This window comes from Chroicocephalus ridibundus, chromosome 13, assembly GCF_963924245.1.
Source record: "Chroicocephalus ridibundus chromosome 13, bChrRid1.1, whole genome shotgun sequence".
In the NCBI taxonomy this organism is placed as follows: domain Eukaryota; kingdom Metazoa; phylum Chordata; class Aves; order Charadriiformes; family Laridae; genus Chroicocephalus; species Chroicocephalus ridibundus.
This window is the reverse complement of record NC_086296.1, coordinates 11,108,026-11,124,857: the sequence shown is the minus strand read 5'-3', so window position 1 is coordinate 11,124,857 and position 16,832 is coordinate 11,108,026. Positions and strand designations below refer to the sequence as shown.

At 47.1% G+C, this 16,832-nt stretch overlaps 1 protein-coding gene across 1 annotated transcript in view; it reads right to left on the bottom strand.

The window, feature by feature from the left end:
- Positions 1-1,797: 1,797 nt before the first annotated feature.
- LOC134522968 (T-box-containing protein TBX6L) overlaps positions 1,798-16,832 on the bottom strand; it is a 33,917-nt gene continuing 18,882 nt past the window's right edge. The window contains exons 5-12 of the mRNA XM_063351276.1: positions 12,433-12,577; positions 11,297-11,399; positions 10,679-10,843; positions 10,189-10,335; positions 9,651-9,721; positions 7,042-7,133; positions 6,126-6,318; positions 1,798-5,474 (exon numbers count right to left, since the gene is read on the bottom strand). Of these exons, the coding sequence (XP_063207346.1) occupies positions 5,048-5,474; positions 6,126-6,318; positions 7,042-7,133; positions 9,651-9,721; positions 10,189-10,335; positions 10,679-10,843; positions 11,297-11,399; positions 12,433-12,577 (1,343 nt within the window). The 3' untranslated portion in view covers positions 1,798-5,047. The remainder of the gene's footprint in view (positions 5,475-6,125; positions 6,319-7,041; positions 7,134-9,650; positions 9,722-10,188; positions 10,336-10,678; positions 10,844-11,296; positions 11,400-12,432; positions 12,578-16,832) is intronic.

Genomic DNA, 16,832 nt, shown 5'->3' with positions numbered 1-16,832 from the left:
TACAGCAAAGTACTTCATGCCATAAACCAAACTCACATGACTTGGAAAAAAAAAAAAAAAGGAACACCGCTAAATCAAGTTGAGCAGCACCACTGCTCATCACAGCTGCAGTGCCTCTCCTCACCCTTGGTTAAATTTTTGTCCGATGCTGCTGCTCAGGCCCAGGTCCCAAGAACACTTCGGCATTTGTTCTGGGCAGCGCACACTGTGGGGAGCATGGGCCACAGAGGCGAAATGTTTTCCCGACTTGCTTCACTTTGCCCTGTGAACCTGCAAGCAGCTGCATTACCTCTGCCTGGGCTTCTCCTGCCCGGATTTGCTGTAACGTCTAGGAGCCACATTTAAACATTACTACATCTCTGCAAAGCACCACAGTGAAACCAGCTTACCTGGAGTTGCCAGCAGCGCGCCTGCCTCTTGCAGCCAGGGAACCGAGAGTCAAGCCCTAGAGAAACAGGCAGAAACAGGCACCCCATACAGCTGCAAAAGGACAGCCGCAAAGTTGTCTCCGAGCACCCAGCCTCTGGGTGGGCTTTGGGGCTGGCATCGCTCAGGGCAGAGGGGGAAAGTGGGACGCAGCACCCCCTCACCACGCTTTGGGGAAAACCTTTTGTCCTCCCTTCTCCAGCTGGCCCTGGACAGTTTCACCCCCTCTCTCTTTGCTCTTGGCCATTCCCAAAGTGAATTCAGGCTGAGGGCGGGGAAGCAGGTAAGTGAAGACACCTGCAGCCCACACATTTGGCCACTGATGAGCAGGAGAGGGGGGCTGGCAGCTGCCTGCAGCTCCCAGGCAGGAGGTATTTGGCTTTGTGCCGGTCCAGCCCCGCACGGCGGGTGACGGCTGCTGTTTGTTGTTGTCAGCCAAATGCTGCATCCCCCCTGCTAAGAGGCTCCGTATGGGATCCCAACCTGGGGCTTGCGAATTAAGTGGCTTTTAAGCTCTGCAATAAAAACCCATTTGACTTGAAGAATTTTATTATTCCTGGAGGGGGGGTTGCACTGCTTGCTTGGATTTGCTTAAGGTGACCCAGTACATACACTGACCAAGAAAATGCACTGGAGGAGTCTCCCGGGAGGCTCACCAAGGACCAAATGACAGACATCCCTGTGCTGCGCAGTCAGGTCAACCCAGAAGGAAGTGAGTCCGGCTCAGCCCAGCTGTCCAGCTACAAGGGCCTCAGGCCACCTGGACACAGAAATGCTGCTCTCCAGGATGTCCCTGTGCCTCTCTGCAGGCAAGGAGCCTCCCTGGGCCCTCACTGAGCTCCCGCGGGGACAGGGAGACCCTGCCCTCTACCATGCACATGAGGATGCTGTCTCAGCCTGGGCAAGGATGCTGATCTGATGCACCAGATGCCAAGTTTAGTTTTCTCCATCTGAGCACATCTATCTCCCTCCAGTGCCTGGAAATCAAATAAGCTCTTACTGAAACCAGCTGGTAGCTTCTTCTGCAGAGCCAGAGGGTGACCGAGTGGATACAAGCGCAAAGGCCACATCCTGGGCCAGGCGAGAGGGGATCCTGCACCCCTAGGAGGGCTGGATGTATCTTTTGCGAATTGTGGGGAAAGGTGGGCACTTTGCTGCGCTGCAGGGAAGGAGCACCACAGGAACTCTGTGGCTGCTCACTGGGATACAACTGTCTGTGGAAGAACTGTAGCACTGGCAAGAAAGCATTTTTCTGCCATTCCCATCTGCACTGAAGCAGTGTCAGACAAGCTTAAGGCTGCAAAAACCAGCAGGATAAACCAAAATAAATCAAGACCTTTATTTCCCATAGGAAATTTACCTAGATCCCATTTATAGTTTATTTGCCCTCATCCTTATGTAAGTCCTCTGCAGAAGAGGAGCAGAAAACGCAGAGAAAATAAACAATTTCCTGCAAAGAGTTAGTGCAAGAGACTGAGTCACATCTAGCAATGCAAGCAGATAACTGGGGGCTCACTGAATACACTGCGGAGAACAATGAACGCTGAGATCAACAGTGTGTGTCATGCGTGTACAAACTGGCCCCAGGTAACATGACTAAAGTGGAGCCACTGGTGTGCTTGAAAGAGATGCACAAAAAACACACTTTAGAGTTTATTTTATTGCTCTTAATGGCCTGCCTTCCGTATGTCTCATTTCCTTTTATTGAAGCTGTCAGAGAGGCATTACATTATCTCACATGCGTGCAAAAACAGTGTTTCAGTCGAGCTCACACAGACTTTTAAATGCCACAGCTGAAGAAAACAAGACAGTGGGAACTGCAAAGGGAGGAGGCGGCAGCAGAGTCCAAAGCACACACCTACGGGCAAAATTTCCAACGGCTTCACAAACCAGCCAAGCCGCAGTCTCTAACCAGAGATAGGCGAGCGAGGAAAGCAAAGGTACTTTTCTAATAAGACGGATGATTCACTGAAGGAGGGCAAGGAGTCCTGTTGCAACAGAAGGCTGATGAGTAATTAATGGCTTGTCCTAGGCACAAGGCTGAGTCTTACCCCAGTGCAGAGCTGTCTGCCAAACCAGCTCCACCAACAGGCCCATGGGGCAGCAGCACTTGCAAAGCTATTCTGAAGGTTTGAAAAAAAGAACATTACACCCATATTTGCACAGGAGCTTCCCTGTGCTGCCCAGTTCTCCTCAGTTCCTCATACTCACCATAGCGTGGTTTTCATCCTCATTAGCACCCAGTGACAGAAGGAAATACAACCCAACTTCAAACATAAAGAAATAGATCTAACCAAGTAGCCTGTGTGGGGGATGTATTACTTTCTCTTTCCTTGTTAGCATGGCACTGGCAGCGATCACGGCAGGGTACCAGGAGGACAGCCTCACAGAAAGTACCTCTCCCAGGGTCCCTGCACACAGGTCAAGGTACCGAACTCCCTGGCCAGCCTTCTCACCTCATTTCTAAGACATAGAAACAGTGGTGGCAAAATCAGCCACTAACAGTGAGAGACAGAATATTCTTCTCATCCACAGAGGACAGCCTTTTACAGCTGACCTGCCTTTACGCAGCTGGAATTTAGATAGCAGGAAATCACAATATTCTGGGCTTAAAAACAATCTCCTTTACATTTTTTTCCCCAACCAGATTTCATTTTACTGAGTCACTTGCATCCACAGGCGTGTCGAGCACAGCAGGTATAAATAACTACTGGCCAGGGTGCTATCAGAGAAGAGGTTAATAGGGTATTATGTACATATACTGTGGTGGAGCCTGACCTTTATTTAAGCGCTGCACATCTCACACCCATCCTATGAAGCTGAGGGGAAGTACTTGGCTGCTCTCTACGTATCGTAATTGTGGTACAAAAGCAGTTAGCAATATACTCTTTAAATAAGGAAGTAGTCACTGTAGTCGAGTTTCACAAATTTGTGGGGCTACTTTTCAAAGTCATCTTAACAATAATAAACATGGCTCGACATCTCTATGCTATGCACACGCACAGCGCCAGCCTGGTACCCGAACAGACCAGTGTGCAGCCTCTCCCGGTGTACTTGCACACCGGTCCTGATGCACCGGTGGTCACAAACCTGCCCAGGTCTGCTCACAGCTCACAGACAACATCTTGCTACACACACACACGCACGCATGCACACACAGAGAAAACCATCTGGCATACATGCTAAATGACACACCTCACTGCCCACTGATGGCTACAGGCCACACAGCAGGTTTGTTTTTTTAACAGCGTTACAAGAAAACATTCCCTAAATAACACATAGGAACATGTCTACCCTCCCTGAGAAGCAAAGAGCCTGTCTCAAACAAGACCCCGTTACCAGGGCCATTCTGCCACTTGGGCAAACAGGGATGCTTCCCCCTTCCAAGACAAAGATAAAGAGAAATCCTCTCTGCAAGGCAGCGTGCACCCTGGCAAAACAGCTCCTCCCCACAATGGGACCACAGAGGCAAGGGAGGTGAAACTGCTCTGATAACGAAACATGGCAGCAGATCCCTACAGACTTCCAAAGAGCGGCAAGATGACTTTGCCGACCAGCCTGGGAGGTGCTGAGCTCAGCAGCAATGCAGCACGCAGCTCCATGCCTACAGGGTATTAATTAAAGCATATGCCCGACGAGCAATGCCGGGCTGGTGAGAACCGTCTATTGACTAAGCTTGCTCCAAGTGTAGCACAGTAACCACAACTATAAATTATATTCTCCAGGAGTGGCAGGGGGTGGAAAAAGGAAGAGGTTCACAGTGAAAGAGTTCATTTCCCTCGAAAGGAAGAGGTCAGAGTGACACAGCCAGCACTGGTGTTTGTGGCCCTGTTTCTGACAACCACAGCCCTATGGAAATCCCCAGAGCAGCCCCTGCATTCTGTGAACAACCTCCCTCCACCACCAGCAGAAAGAGCAGCGTTTCACTAACCTCAAACCTAGGGGTGACAGAAGAGGGATGGGCACAGGGGACACGCAGACACAACACTCAGCCTTGCTGCCACTTCTCCTGCACAGGACAAATTCTTCCCTCCAGACACACAGGCGTTGCTGTGTATTTTACTCCCATATGCTGCTGGAAGAAAGGCAAGACTCTAGCTTTAGTCTGACTATACTAAGTGAGGAAACTGCTCAAGGGGGCACCGGGATAGCTTGTTTTGCTCATCTTTGCAATAATTCTCTACAGCTTCTTGGCCACCTGGATGGCTTACTGAAACTCCTCAGCCCCTATGTCCTTGCACATGAATCCTGGAAGGAAAGGATGTTGGAAACCACCAAATGCGAGACACAAACAGTCTGGGACTGAGAGTTTGTCAGCTCTTTAAATACTGCTCTCACAGCTCCTGTGCTTTCCTACTCCTGCTGGGAAGAAAAACGCTGCAAAACACATTGATACATCCAGGCTCACACTGACATGGCCGGGGCAGTCACCAGTTTGGCCATTGCTTGTGAAATGCAGTGAGGGTTGTTGTGCAAGGAGACAGAAGGTGTCCCATGCTACTGCGTGCAGCAATACCTCTTTGCCTAGTGCAGACAAGGCTTCAAGATCAACACTCCAGAGCAAATATTATCTCATTTACAATTTTCTTTCAGTCTTTTCATTGGGAAGGGTTTTCCCTGTTCACCAGCAGGCATAGGGGAACAGAGGGTACTGGCTCCACTCTGCCATGGTCCCGTGGGCATGTCCTGGAGCCCCCTGTGTATTGTACTCTGTGGAGAAGGCCGAGTAGCTCATTGCCCTGTACTGGCTGTGGGAAGGCACCATCCACTGGCCAAGGCCTTGCTCGGTGCCATAAGGACTGTACATGGGCGCTCGGGCCCCGGGTTTCCCAACAGAGTCTAGAGCCATGTTCACCACTCCCGTGTAGTCCTGAGGAGGAGGCAGAGGTGGGGGGAGCGGAGGCAGGTTGGTAAAGCCCTCTGGGAGCTGTTTGGAGTCATGCTCGGGCACCGTGGTGAGATCCAAGGGGTGGCACCTTGCCCGGAAATCATTCAAGGCCATGGCGTCACGGGTGGGAAGCTGCTGGCTGTCCCCGGCTTCGTGGAACCTGAACCCCGAGGGCAGAGAGAAGAACGAGTCAAACCTACCGCAGCGGAAAACCACTGAAAACCCACACAGCTCCCCTGGGGAAAGGCAGGGCAAGCTCTTAGCATGCACTCTTCCCCTTACCTACTGCTTCATCTTACTGTTCGTATGGATTTTAGTCCAAGCCTTGCTGTCACTCACACAGAAAAACTAAATCCCGAGAAGGCAAACCCAGACTACTCTAGTTCTGGCTCGGTTCTAGTCTAGGCTCACTACAACTCACGCCTGAATTTGCAATGATAAGAAGGAGAGGAAAAAAAAAATAAAAATCACTGGAGTCCTGCCACTCCTCCAACACGCTTCCTTCAAAGGACAGGCAAGCTCTGCAGTACATAGAGCTGGCTAGGAGAGCATTTCAGGACAGGGAAATAAAGAGGACTACTAAGACATGAGTATGCCCAGAATCAGTGGGTTTGAAGTAACACAGAAAGGCTTTGTTGTGGAGCTATCTCCATGCTAATCTAGCACCTATCGCCAAGGTATGCTGTCCAACAGAAAGGCATCCTTCCTCACTCCCACTGGCTGTTTTTCTTAGGAAATATCCATTAGAAGATGAGGAATCCCATCAGTTAAAGAGTGGCTTTGGACATGAGCACTGGGAGGTGGGACTCACCGATATGTCTGGTAGGACGGCGTAGGCACTTGCTGCTCTCTGGCCAGACCCTCCCTCTGGTCAGCTGGCACTGGTGATGCTGCAGGAAAGGAATGGCTGCCATTCTGCTCCGAGACCCAGAAGGGGTATCCGCTGCTGACCACGATGGGGTTACTCTCTTCCTTCACATCTGCATTCTCATCTTTCTCAAAATCTGACTCACAGCGGGGAAAAGAAAGAATGGAAAGAAATGAGAAGGGGGAAGAAGGAGCCAGAGCTCACAATGGTCTATTGGCAGCTGCATTAATCACAGGATGGTGGAAGAAAACACACTAATACCTCTTCTGCAGTCATACTGCCTTAAGGGACTAGCCTTTCGCAGCTTTTTTCTGTCCTTACACTGTGGTGTTTGCTCCTGCCCTGTTCTCTCTCCTTAGTTGTGCTACTGCAAGCAGCACTGTGAACTGGAGCAAGGAATGACCAAGCTTAAAAACAACTGAACAGAAAGAGTAAAGATTTTTTTCTTTTTTTAATGGTATCAGTTCCCCCATCTGCACCACAACTCAGCTGCACAAACAGCATTGCTGGAACAACTGCACTGATGAGAACCAAGAAAGCAACGGGTGATACTGCAAGCTCATATCGCTATTGAAGAGAAACATTATGAAAGCACAGCCTACGATCATAGGTGGTCACAAAGCATGGCCAGGCTGTTGAGAGAGCTGACGAGTAGTCAGTAATGACAAGCGACTTGTGAGCTGGCTCCTGTGGATCATTCCCAGAGAGTCAGAGACTCCAAGCTATGCACAGCTCTCTTTAGGGACTCCACCCAGGCCACTCTCCCCAGACAGGGGGCTACGTTGGCTGCTTTTTTTCCTTCCTGTGGCCCAGGCACTGTTTGGAATGAACTCTCTGGGTTTGTTGTGATCAATATTACCACGTTCCTCAGCACCGGACTCCTTTTCCTCAGGTAGCTTCCTCTTCTGGCCCTTGGCTGGACTAGGCTTCTGGCATTTGGCTCGTCCTTCCCTGGAAAGAAACAAGATGTGGGGGTAGCTTGTATGTAAACTTTTTTCCTAGATAAATATGCTGGGCAAGCCCTGGAAGACAGAAAGATGGGACGAACCTCTGTGACATTCTGTGACTTACACCTCTCCTAGCAAAGCACCCTGATGGGTCCTTGGGGAATACGTTTGCCATAGTGGAATTGCAGGGTTAGCCATGCCATCTGCCACCAGTGTGCACTTCCAGCAAGAGCCCCCACCTGACAGGAGACTGGGGATAAATCGGTAAAGGGGTTGCCCGCTTCATGTTGGCACAAAAGGCACAGTCAACACGGAAACTCAGCACCAGAGGCTTTGGCACTGAGTTTGTAAGTGTAGTCTATGTTGGATATACATAATACACACACAGGTAGGTGTACAGTAGGTTGGGTCTTTCACTTGAAAGCAGCTTTTCCCTAAATGGAAAATGAGTCTAAGCTTAGTCAGAAATGATCCTATTAGGAGGAAAAAGAAAATCCATGACATTTTCAAAGTTTAAGTAGAAAAGAGTCAGTTTTGGCCTTTTTCATCAGGAAATGAGATTTTTTTTTTTTCAGGCGTAAAATAACACAAAATACAATCTCAGTTATTTTCATAACATTTTCCACCTGGAAAAAAACATTTTTTCCCCTGTCTATTGCCAATTAATGGTTGCATTTAAGCTTTTTTTTTTAAGTCTCATCCACTAACTGCCCTCAGACCAGACAGAAGATCTTGCTGGTATTAGTATCCATCTTCCCTCTTGCAGACAAAATCTCCTGTTGGAAGAGATGCTTTTCTGCATACTAGGAAAGGAGATGAAGAAGCCTCCAAATGTCAGAATCCAGCTGATCTCAAAGAGACACAATGATCTACTGTGGTCGCCTGTTATCACTGCCATTTACACATCAAACTCCAGCCTAACTCCAACTTGCAAGGGAACACAGGTCTCAGCCTGACCTTGATACCAGGAAAGATCATGGAGAGGATCATCTTGAGTGAGCTCTCACAGCAAGTGCAGGGCAGCCAAGGGATCAGGGCCAGCCAGCATGGGTTTAGGAAAGGGAGATCCTGCTTAACCAACCTGATCTCTTTCTACGACCATGTGACCCGCCTTCTGGACGCGGGGAAGGCTGTGGACATTGTCTATCTGGACTTTGGTAAGGCCTTTGACACCGTCCCCCACAGCATTCTCCTGGAGAAGCTGGCGAATCATGGCATAGACAAGTGTACTCTTCGCTGGGGAAGAAACTGGCTGGATGGCCGTGCCCAGAGAGTTGGGATTAATGGGGTGAAATCCTCTTGGCGGCCGGTCACCAGTGGTGTCCCTCAGGGCTCAGTTTTGGGGCCAGTTTTGTTTAATATCTTTATTGATGATCTGGACGAGGGGATTGAGTGCACCCTCGGTCAGTTTGCAGACGACACCAAACTAGGTGGGAGTGTTGATCTGCTTGAGGGTAGGAAGGCTCTACAGAGGGACCTGGACAGGCTGGATCGATGGGCCACGGCCAGTTGTATGAGGTTTAATAAGGCCAAGTGCTGGGTCCTGCATTTCGGTCACACCAACCCCAAGCAACGCTACAGGCTTGGGGAAGAGTGGCTGGAAAGCTGCCCAGCAGAAAAGCACCTGGGGGTGCTGGTGGATGGCCAGCTTAACATGAGCCAGCAGTGTGCCCAGGTGGCCAAGAAGGCCAACAGCATCCTGGCTTGTATCAGGATTAGCGTGGCCAGCAGGAGCAGGGAAGTGATGGTGCCTCTGTACTCGGCACTGGTGAGGCCTCACCTCGAGTACTGTGTTCAGTTCTGGGCCCCCCTGTACAAGAGGGACACTGAAGTGCCGGAGCGTGTCCAGAGGAGAGCTACCAGGCTGGTGAGGGCTCTGGAGACCAGGTCACATGAGGAGAGGCTGAGGGAGCTGGGCATGTTTATAGTTTGGAGAAGAGGAGGCTGAGGGGAGACCTCACTGCCCTCTGCAACTACCTGAAAGGAGGGTGCAGAGAGGTGGGTGTTGGCCTCTTCTCCCAGGTGAACGACAGGACCAGAGGAAATGGTCCAAGGTTGCAGCAGGGGAGGTTTAGGTTAGATATTAGGAAGAATTACTTGACTGAAAGAGTGGTCAGGCACTGGACCACCCTGCCCAGGGAGGGGGTTGAGTCACCATCCCTAGAGGTATTTAAGAAACATCTAGATGTGGCACTTCAGGGCATGCTCTAGTGGCAGAGATTGTAGGGGTTTGGAATTTTTTTTGTGTGTGTATGGTTGGACTCAATGATCTCAAAGGTCCTTTCTAACCATGAAGATTCTATGATTCTACGATTCCTGTAGGAAATCCTATATGCCCTTCCACTCCCCAGGTCTCTTGGGAGGAGGCTGCACAAGGGGACATCCTTCCCAGACACAGGCAAATGCAGTGTGCACAATGCAGCAGGCTCTGCAGAGCTAGCTGGTACAGTTTTTGCTCAATGGCCTGAGGTAAAATTCACAAGTGAACTCCAATTATAAATAAAGATGAAAAACAGTTTACCTTCGAGTGTTCTTCCCATGCTCGCGGAAACCTTTAGCAAATGGATTGTTGTCGATCTTGAGCTTTGTAATCTTAAAATAAAAGGAACAAGATTCAGTATCATGGTGACTGGTTGGGTTCTTTACTGTTTCAAGACCTTCACCTCAGTACTTATCACAACAGCTTGTCTGAGGGTTTTGGGCATGCACTGACATAAAGAGAGAAGTGACTTTGCCAGGGTCAGCAGGAATTTGTGTGGGATTCATCTGACTAGTGAAATAGACAGGGTCAGTATCTATTATCTGGACTTTTGCCCATACTTTTTACTGCATTTAGGATTCTATTAATCACTGACAGCGCACTTATTACAATTAAGGTGCATGGTTCATCTCATCCCAGAGTAGATGTGTTCCATAGGAACCATAATGTGCCTATTTCTTTCCACTGTCCATCAGAGGTGCCCAGGGTGACTAGCTTGGAATGAGACACCTTCCTCTGCAAGATTTCTAAAGACAGATTATTTAGCAACGTGTCCAAGAGCAGCACTTGCCCACTATACCTGCTCATTCTGGTAGGCAGTAACAGAAGTGAAGACAGTCTCAGGGAAGCTGAAGACTTGGAAGATGCTCCAGCGGACACTGAAGAGGTCATCTGCCTGCACAATGTGGAAGCGAGGCTTGTAACGGTGCATGGAGTGGAGGATGATCTGGCACAGAGACAGACAAAGGAGAAAGTTTCCATGTGCAACCACTGCCAACACGCTCTGCAAAGCCTCCTGTAGAGACTCCCAGGACATCCATTTCAAACTAGGGATGCCTGGCTGGGACTGGTGTCACCATGCCTCTATGGTGACAGTACAGACTAAAGCCTTCCCTCGCAGGCAGTTAAGAGAGCACAAGGGCTGGGCTAGGCTAGGAAGGAAGAGAGGGCACTTGGATGGGTTTTAATTTCCACATGATCCGATTTCTCACAAATCTCACTTATTTCCCTTAACATCCACCTGCAATGATTTCCGAGAGAGCACAGCTCAGAGGCCAGCTACAACCTACATGCCCATGTTGATCTAGCGTGTTGTTGGTGAGCTTCAGTTTTTGGAAGGAGACGGGTTCTTTCATCCAGTGGCTGCCAGGAGCTGGGGAATCTGGGTGGACGTAGGTGCGACAAGGGAGCTGGGGCTCTGCTTTTCCAGCAACTTCCCACTGATCTTTATTCCACTGTGAAGGGAAAGACAGAAATCTAGAGCTTAAAAAAGTTTCCTTTCATTACAGGGAAACTCCAGCAATTTTGCTTCACTGTTTATTTAGTGGACTCCTCTGAAGCACAGTCCTGACAAGAAGCAGATTCTCTCTTATAAGCCATAATCATGTTACCAAAACAGCTCCAAGTTTAGGCGTCATTTTTCCTCCCTGTCTCCCAATGGCTGCCAGAGAAGTCTGACATTAATCATGATTAAAACTGTACTGCTTACAATAAAAATTAGTTACCTTTCCAGCCGCTCCCCGAGCAAAACTGACAAATAACTCCAGAGAGGCATAAAATCCACCAATTACTTCTGAACTTTGTCCAAAGACAATTTATTTATCAGCCTGGCCAGTGAAGCATAAAGATTAATCTATTTCAAATGAAGATGGAAGGACAGCATAACTTCTATTATTTAAAGTACTTACCTTGTACCTGAAGTTGTCCATTGGCACAAAATCTACCAGCATGAGGTACTTGGCATATGGGATTAAGCCAGAGACTTTGATTTTGCATTGTGGAAACATTCGTCTGGAGGAGAGATGAAATATACAGTATAAGAATTTCTCTATGAAGTGGATATTGTCTAATCATCCAGCAGCAGGTAATGTTTACTCACTAGTGTGCAATGTTCTGGTAGCAGTATTTCTACAGGCCAGCTATAGAACATTTTTACCATTTTACTGATGTATTGTCTAATACTTAGACATGAATTACTATTACTATTACTTAGATAGGCTTAGGTGGAATAGGCACTAACAGGGCAGCAGTGACTGATGGCCTGACATTGTTACTGCTTTTGTTCTTCTGCTACACCACTCTGTACTTCTGTAACACCACAGTGGGAAACTTAAAAGAAAATATTTGGAATTTGCACGTAGTTCCTAGTCTTCTGCAGCTATCATAGGATAGGAGGATAGATTAGAACATTTTCTAGCGTGGGTAGAAAACGTGCTCTCGTCTAAGAACACATCTAGCTTTCTGTTCCAGTGCTCCCTGCTACCACTTTCATCTTCTGACTCTGCAAAAAAGCTTTGACACCTACCTCCCTACCCAAAGGGATTATTTCAGCTCACAGCAGCTTTGACACAATACATTACGATTTCACAATTTCATATTCTTTCACTGCAAGCTCCACAATGCATGACTCATTTAAACTTCAGAGTAGTCTGCACGCACATATCATTACTATTCTACGCCATGTTCTTGTCTGCAAATACAGACTCAAAACCAGGCATTTACTGCCCAACTGCTGCTGTCTGTGACGGAGGCAAAGGAAGCCCAGGGCACTTTCCAGAGCTACCTCGCAGGGACAGGAAAAACACTCAGTGTTAAGTGCTGAGATAAGAGTACAGGAGATTTCTCAGCCCATCAGCCCCACAGTGACCTTTTGCCCTTCACAGTTTGGACTTCTATGACATCCCGAAAGTGCAATTCTTCTGCCAGAGGCAAAGATACACACATAATTGGCTAAAAAACTAGTTTAAGGGCCACCATTCAAAAAATGAGATTTTGTTAAGAGGTTGGAGGGATGTGGTGTGGGCAGATGTCCCACTGCCCTCACCTGCCAGATTTGGTGATGATCATCTCAGTTCCTATCTGATGAAACTTCATCCAGAGACCCATGTCCTCCAGGGTGACCACAATGGAACTCTGCGCGTAGGGCTCCAGGTTGGGGGAAGGAAGTGCCTCACACGGCGCTTTCACGTCTACCAAGAGAGAGAGAAAATGGTAACTTCAGACAGGCAGGAGGGGAGCCAGCGTGGAGCAGCCTCTCCTGTTCTGAGACAGGGCCTTGAGACACAACACCCACATTAGCCTTCCCAGTACCCTCCGGTGCAGGGAGCTAATGAATTTCACATGCTGTTGTAACAGATGGGGTCCGTACATCTGGCCGTCACTCTTCCCATCTGGCCAGGGTACGTCTCAGCCCCAAACCACTGTGCAGTGCACTGCGCTGGTTCAGCTCAGGGAGCTGAATGCTGTGATTTCACCCATGAAGGTCCCTGGTGCTGCGGAGAACTAGGGAGTCTGTGCACAATACACCTCTTAGAGAAAACCCATTATTTTCCTTCAAAGGCTTTTTATTACTTAGTTGTAGTAGCAGTAGTAGTAGTTACTTACATTTGTTACAAAAGGCTTTTCCAAGAGGTTTCTTTTTAGCTGTTAAGTTCTTTCGTAGAGATTTGTGTGTTGCACAAACTCAACCTGACTTCCTTTGTTCCAAAACTCATACTGGCAGGTAGCCACCATCCATTTTCATTCCTGTTCTGGTATGATCAGGGTTACACAAAACACTTTACCGAGAGAATAAAATGAAAGCTGAAAGCATTGGAAAGATTTTGAGTGTACCCGTGGGTAATGGGAGAAAAAGACAGGTAGGTGGTAGCAGAGGTGAAAAATCTCTTCAGAGGACAAAGCAGGGACAAACGGGAGACCCAAATGTAAGTGAAGGCAAGAAAGTGAGGTGAAAGAGCCAGACCATGGAGTATACTGAAAAGAGGGCGGCTGGTTTGAACTGGACTTGGAGCTGGAGACAACTGAGGAGCCTGTGACGGTGGTGGAAGTTGCCTCTTCAGTAACACACCATGGCACATCAGAGGAGCCGCCTGCAATACGCCTCCACTTTCTATTACAGGTAGACGACTAACTATGGTCCTGGGGAAGAGGAAAGGGAAACTATTCTGGAGGAACCATCTTTGGTGTTGATGGTACCCACCACCTCTGTAAAGCTGTTTGGATTAAAAACCTTCTATAGGGGCTCCTAACAACATTGTAACACGCACAAGATTGCTGCTGCCATACTGAAAGGCCCAGGCAAAAAACCCCACAGTTCCATTTTAGGTCAAAAACGTGACCTGGTATAGCTACTGGTGGCCTGATTTCATACCCAGTAAGGCTTTACCAACACCGCCTTGCAGCCTGAACGAGGTGTGGATAAACCTGCTCGACTCATGGGCACCCACAGCAGCAGTGCTGCGCTCAGCTCAGTGCCGGCAGGCCACTTCTGCTGGGGGACACGATATCAGCCACACTTGGCTTTGTTTACAAGGGAGATTTTTCTGCCTCTCAGCCTGATCAGATCTTATTCAGAGCATATAAGATATAAGGGAATTTCCACCTTGTTACAGCTTCCTGAGTTATGTCTTCAAAAGAACAAGCATGAAAAGTAGACATCTATTTCCAGAGAAATCAGCTTTTTTCAGAAAGCGACATCTTTCCACATAAACAACCCAATGCGAGTCTAAGGGGTTCTTCCCACAGTATTAGGAAGTCAAAAACATTTAAACGTAATTTTGTGAGTTTGTAAAGGTCTTTAGGCATTTAAGAAAAATATCCTCGACCCTTTTCTCTGCTTTGATCCAACATTAATGAACTGGCTAAGAAGTGACACCTAGTTTGCTCACTAAGATTAGCCTGTTAACATCTTCTTACTAAAGCTTCCCCCATATCCTCCTGCAAAGACATGAAAGCTGCCAGGAGACGATGCATTCGGTAGCTCAGTGCAGCACATGTATCAAAAGGAGTTACAATAAAATTGGGCTGATTTCCCACAGGAGTCATCCAGTCACAAATACATGCAAACAGATTTTCATTAGCTAGACAGATGCTCACTCCTTCCCCAAATTAATTTTACAATTAACATTTTTGTAAGCAAATTCCAATGCTATTAAACGCGACTGCAACAAGGCAGATCTCCGGAGTCCTTATTGAGGGGAGACTTCCAAGAAAATCAAGAGGAATTGAAGTGAAAGGAGTTCAATACCGAATTAAAAATCAAAGGCAGATGTTATAGTCTGGTTTTTAACAAAATGAGTCCACAACACACCTGTAAGTGTGAGATGCTACAGGAGACAGGGGAAAAGAGCTGAGCATACAATAAACATTGCAGCAAAGATTTTAAAATGTAGGCAATGTCTCTCACCCTGCAGGTTTTGTATGCAGAGTCTGAGGCTGAAAAACAGGACATTAACAGCTTGCATGGGGCTCTGGACCCCAGGAAGGGTGTGAGCTTGCTAATGGAGCCGACACAGCTGACTACACGGTCGTGTGAGAGCGGCTTCAGTGGGATTCTGCAGTGGTGGATCTACTTGTAGGATCCACTTTGGATTTTCTTTGCAGAGCCAAGGGCTGGCTTGCCAGGCACTTCAAATTCACTCCTAGTTTGTGCCTCTGTAACTAATGCCAAGAATCACACGCATCTCCCTCACAAAGATGCTGCCGTGTTGGAGCTACAGCACGGAGAGGTTTGTGGCAGGGTGTCCAAGCACTGAACTGAAAACATTAGATCTGTACTTCTGTTGTTTCCTCTTCTATGTAACTTATTTTTTATTTCAAGTATTACCTGAAAGAGATTTAAATATTTCCCAAAAAATTTAGTTGTAAGTTTTTTTAAAAGTATTCATTATTATTATCACAGTGGTGGTAACACCGCATGTGGCACATTTTAAAACATATTATTTATGCCAAGATGAGGTTGAAAAGGAAGATAGCTGCTATGATAAAGGCACTGAAAATTAAGAGATCTTCAAACTATTCCATGCTTGGTTTAAAAGTCCTTATACAAGCAAGAGTAGTTTAGCCACAGTTCCTGTATCTAGAATAAGCTGTACAGAACAGGCTCTCCTGTCTTGGGGATGGAGAGAAGAGAAAGAGAAATGAGAGTCAATTCAGTAATGCTCAGCAGGGGGGATAAGATCTTTGCACAGAAGGCGCTGGAGTATAAACCATTCACCTAAAGCAGTCCCTCAATTAATTGTCATTTATTGAGACAATGTTATGATGCCATAAAATCTGTTGCAGACTCAGACACAAAGTACAGGACAGGGTTTTCAATACTGGGAAAACTCCAGCAAGGCAAAAGGTATGCTTCTTACCTTCACTAAAATCAGTTACTATTACATTTGTTGTTGTTATCTTCTGTGTGAAGAAGTCCAACACTAAGAGCTGTCCAGTGGCCACAGGGAAGAAATGCACATCAATATATAAAGCTATCTGAGAAATTAATCTTGCCAACAACCTAAAAAAAAACCCTATTCTCTAATCCTATAAATGTCAGTAGAAACACCCCGACTGTCTGGAGGAAACATCTTTTCTCAGAACCAGAAAGCTTTTTGGCCATAATTAAAGTATGGTGTTTCTACAAATGAAATGGCTTCACCTGTCAAATGCACCCAGTCATCATGGAAAATTTCTGCTGTGTGGGATCATACACCAGAAACAACTCAATAAGAAAATGAGGTGACTTCTGCAGTAGTTGGAATCTTTAACGTGATAAAATACCGTACTACAGTCTGTGATTTTTTTGTTGTTGCTCTCTTGCTTTCAAGTTAAAATTCTCTTGAAGTGGCAGAAATCAGTATGAATCAGATCAATACAGTATGCACTGCTACATAAAAACCCAAAACAACGGTGAAAAGTGAAAATTATCTGAGTCATTGCACGTGTATTTTGCTTATGAATGAAACAGCACATTGCAGAGGTAGAGAAAGGAAGCGGAGAATACCCAGCCACTTCTAATGTGGAACTGCACACCTAAACTAGTAAATAGTTGTTTCCTTCCGATGCAGAGTAAAGCCCAAGACTAAACTTGGGATTCGGTTACACTGACAAATGCTGCGCTTCTAGACTGGCCCTTCATTTCCCAATGTGTATCTGTCGTTGTGCCCAATCTGATCGCACCCCACTCAGAAGAGGTTAACAGCATATTATGAGATGGACTGGTGAAGAAAAACATAAATAAAACCCTAAGGAAATCACAAAAATCCTGTGTTTAGGCATGAATCTGGTAGAGGTGAGGTATGCCTGCTTGGGGTTTAGACTTTCAAAGGGCAGAGAAAAACCAAAGAAAAAACAGATGGTTTGTACCAGAACTATTATTAGCATCATAACAAATATTTCCAAACCTTCTGTGGCCTTCAACCTTTGGTACCTTGCCGACAATACACAAATGACACCTCTAGG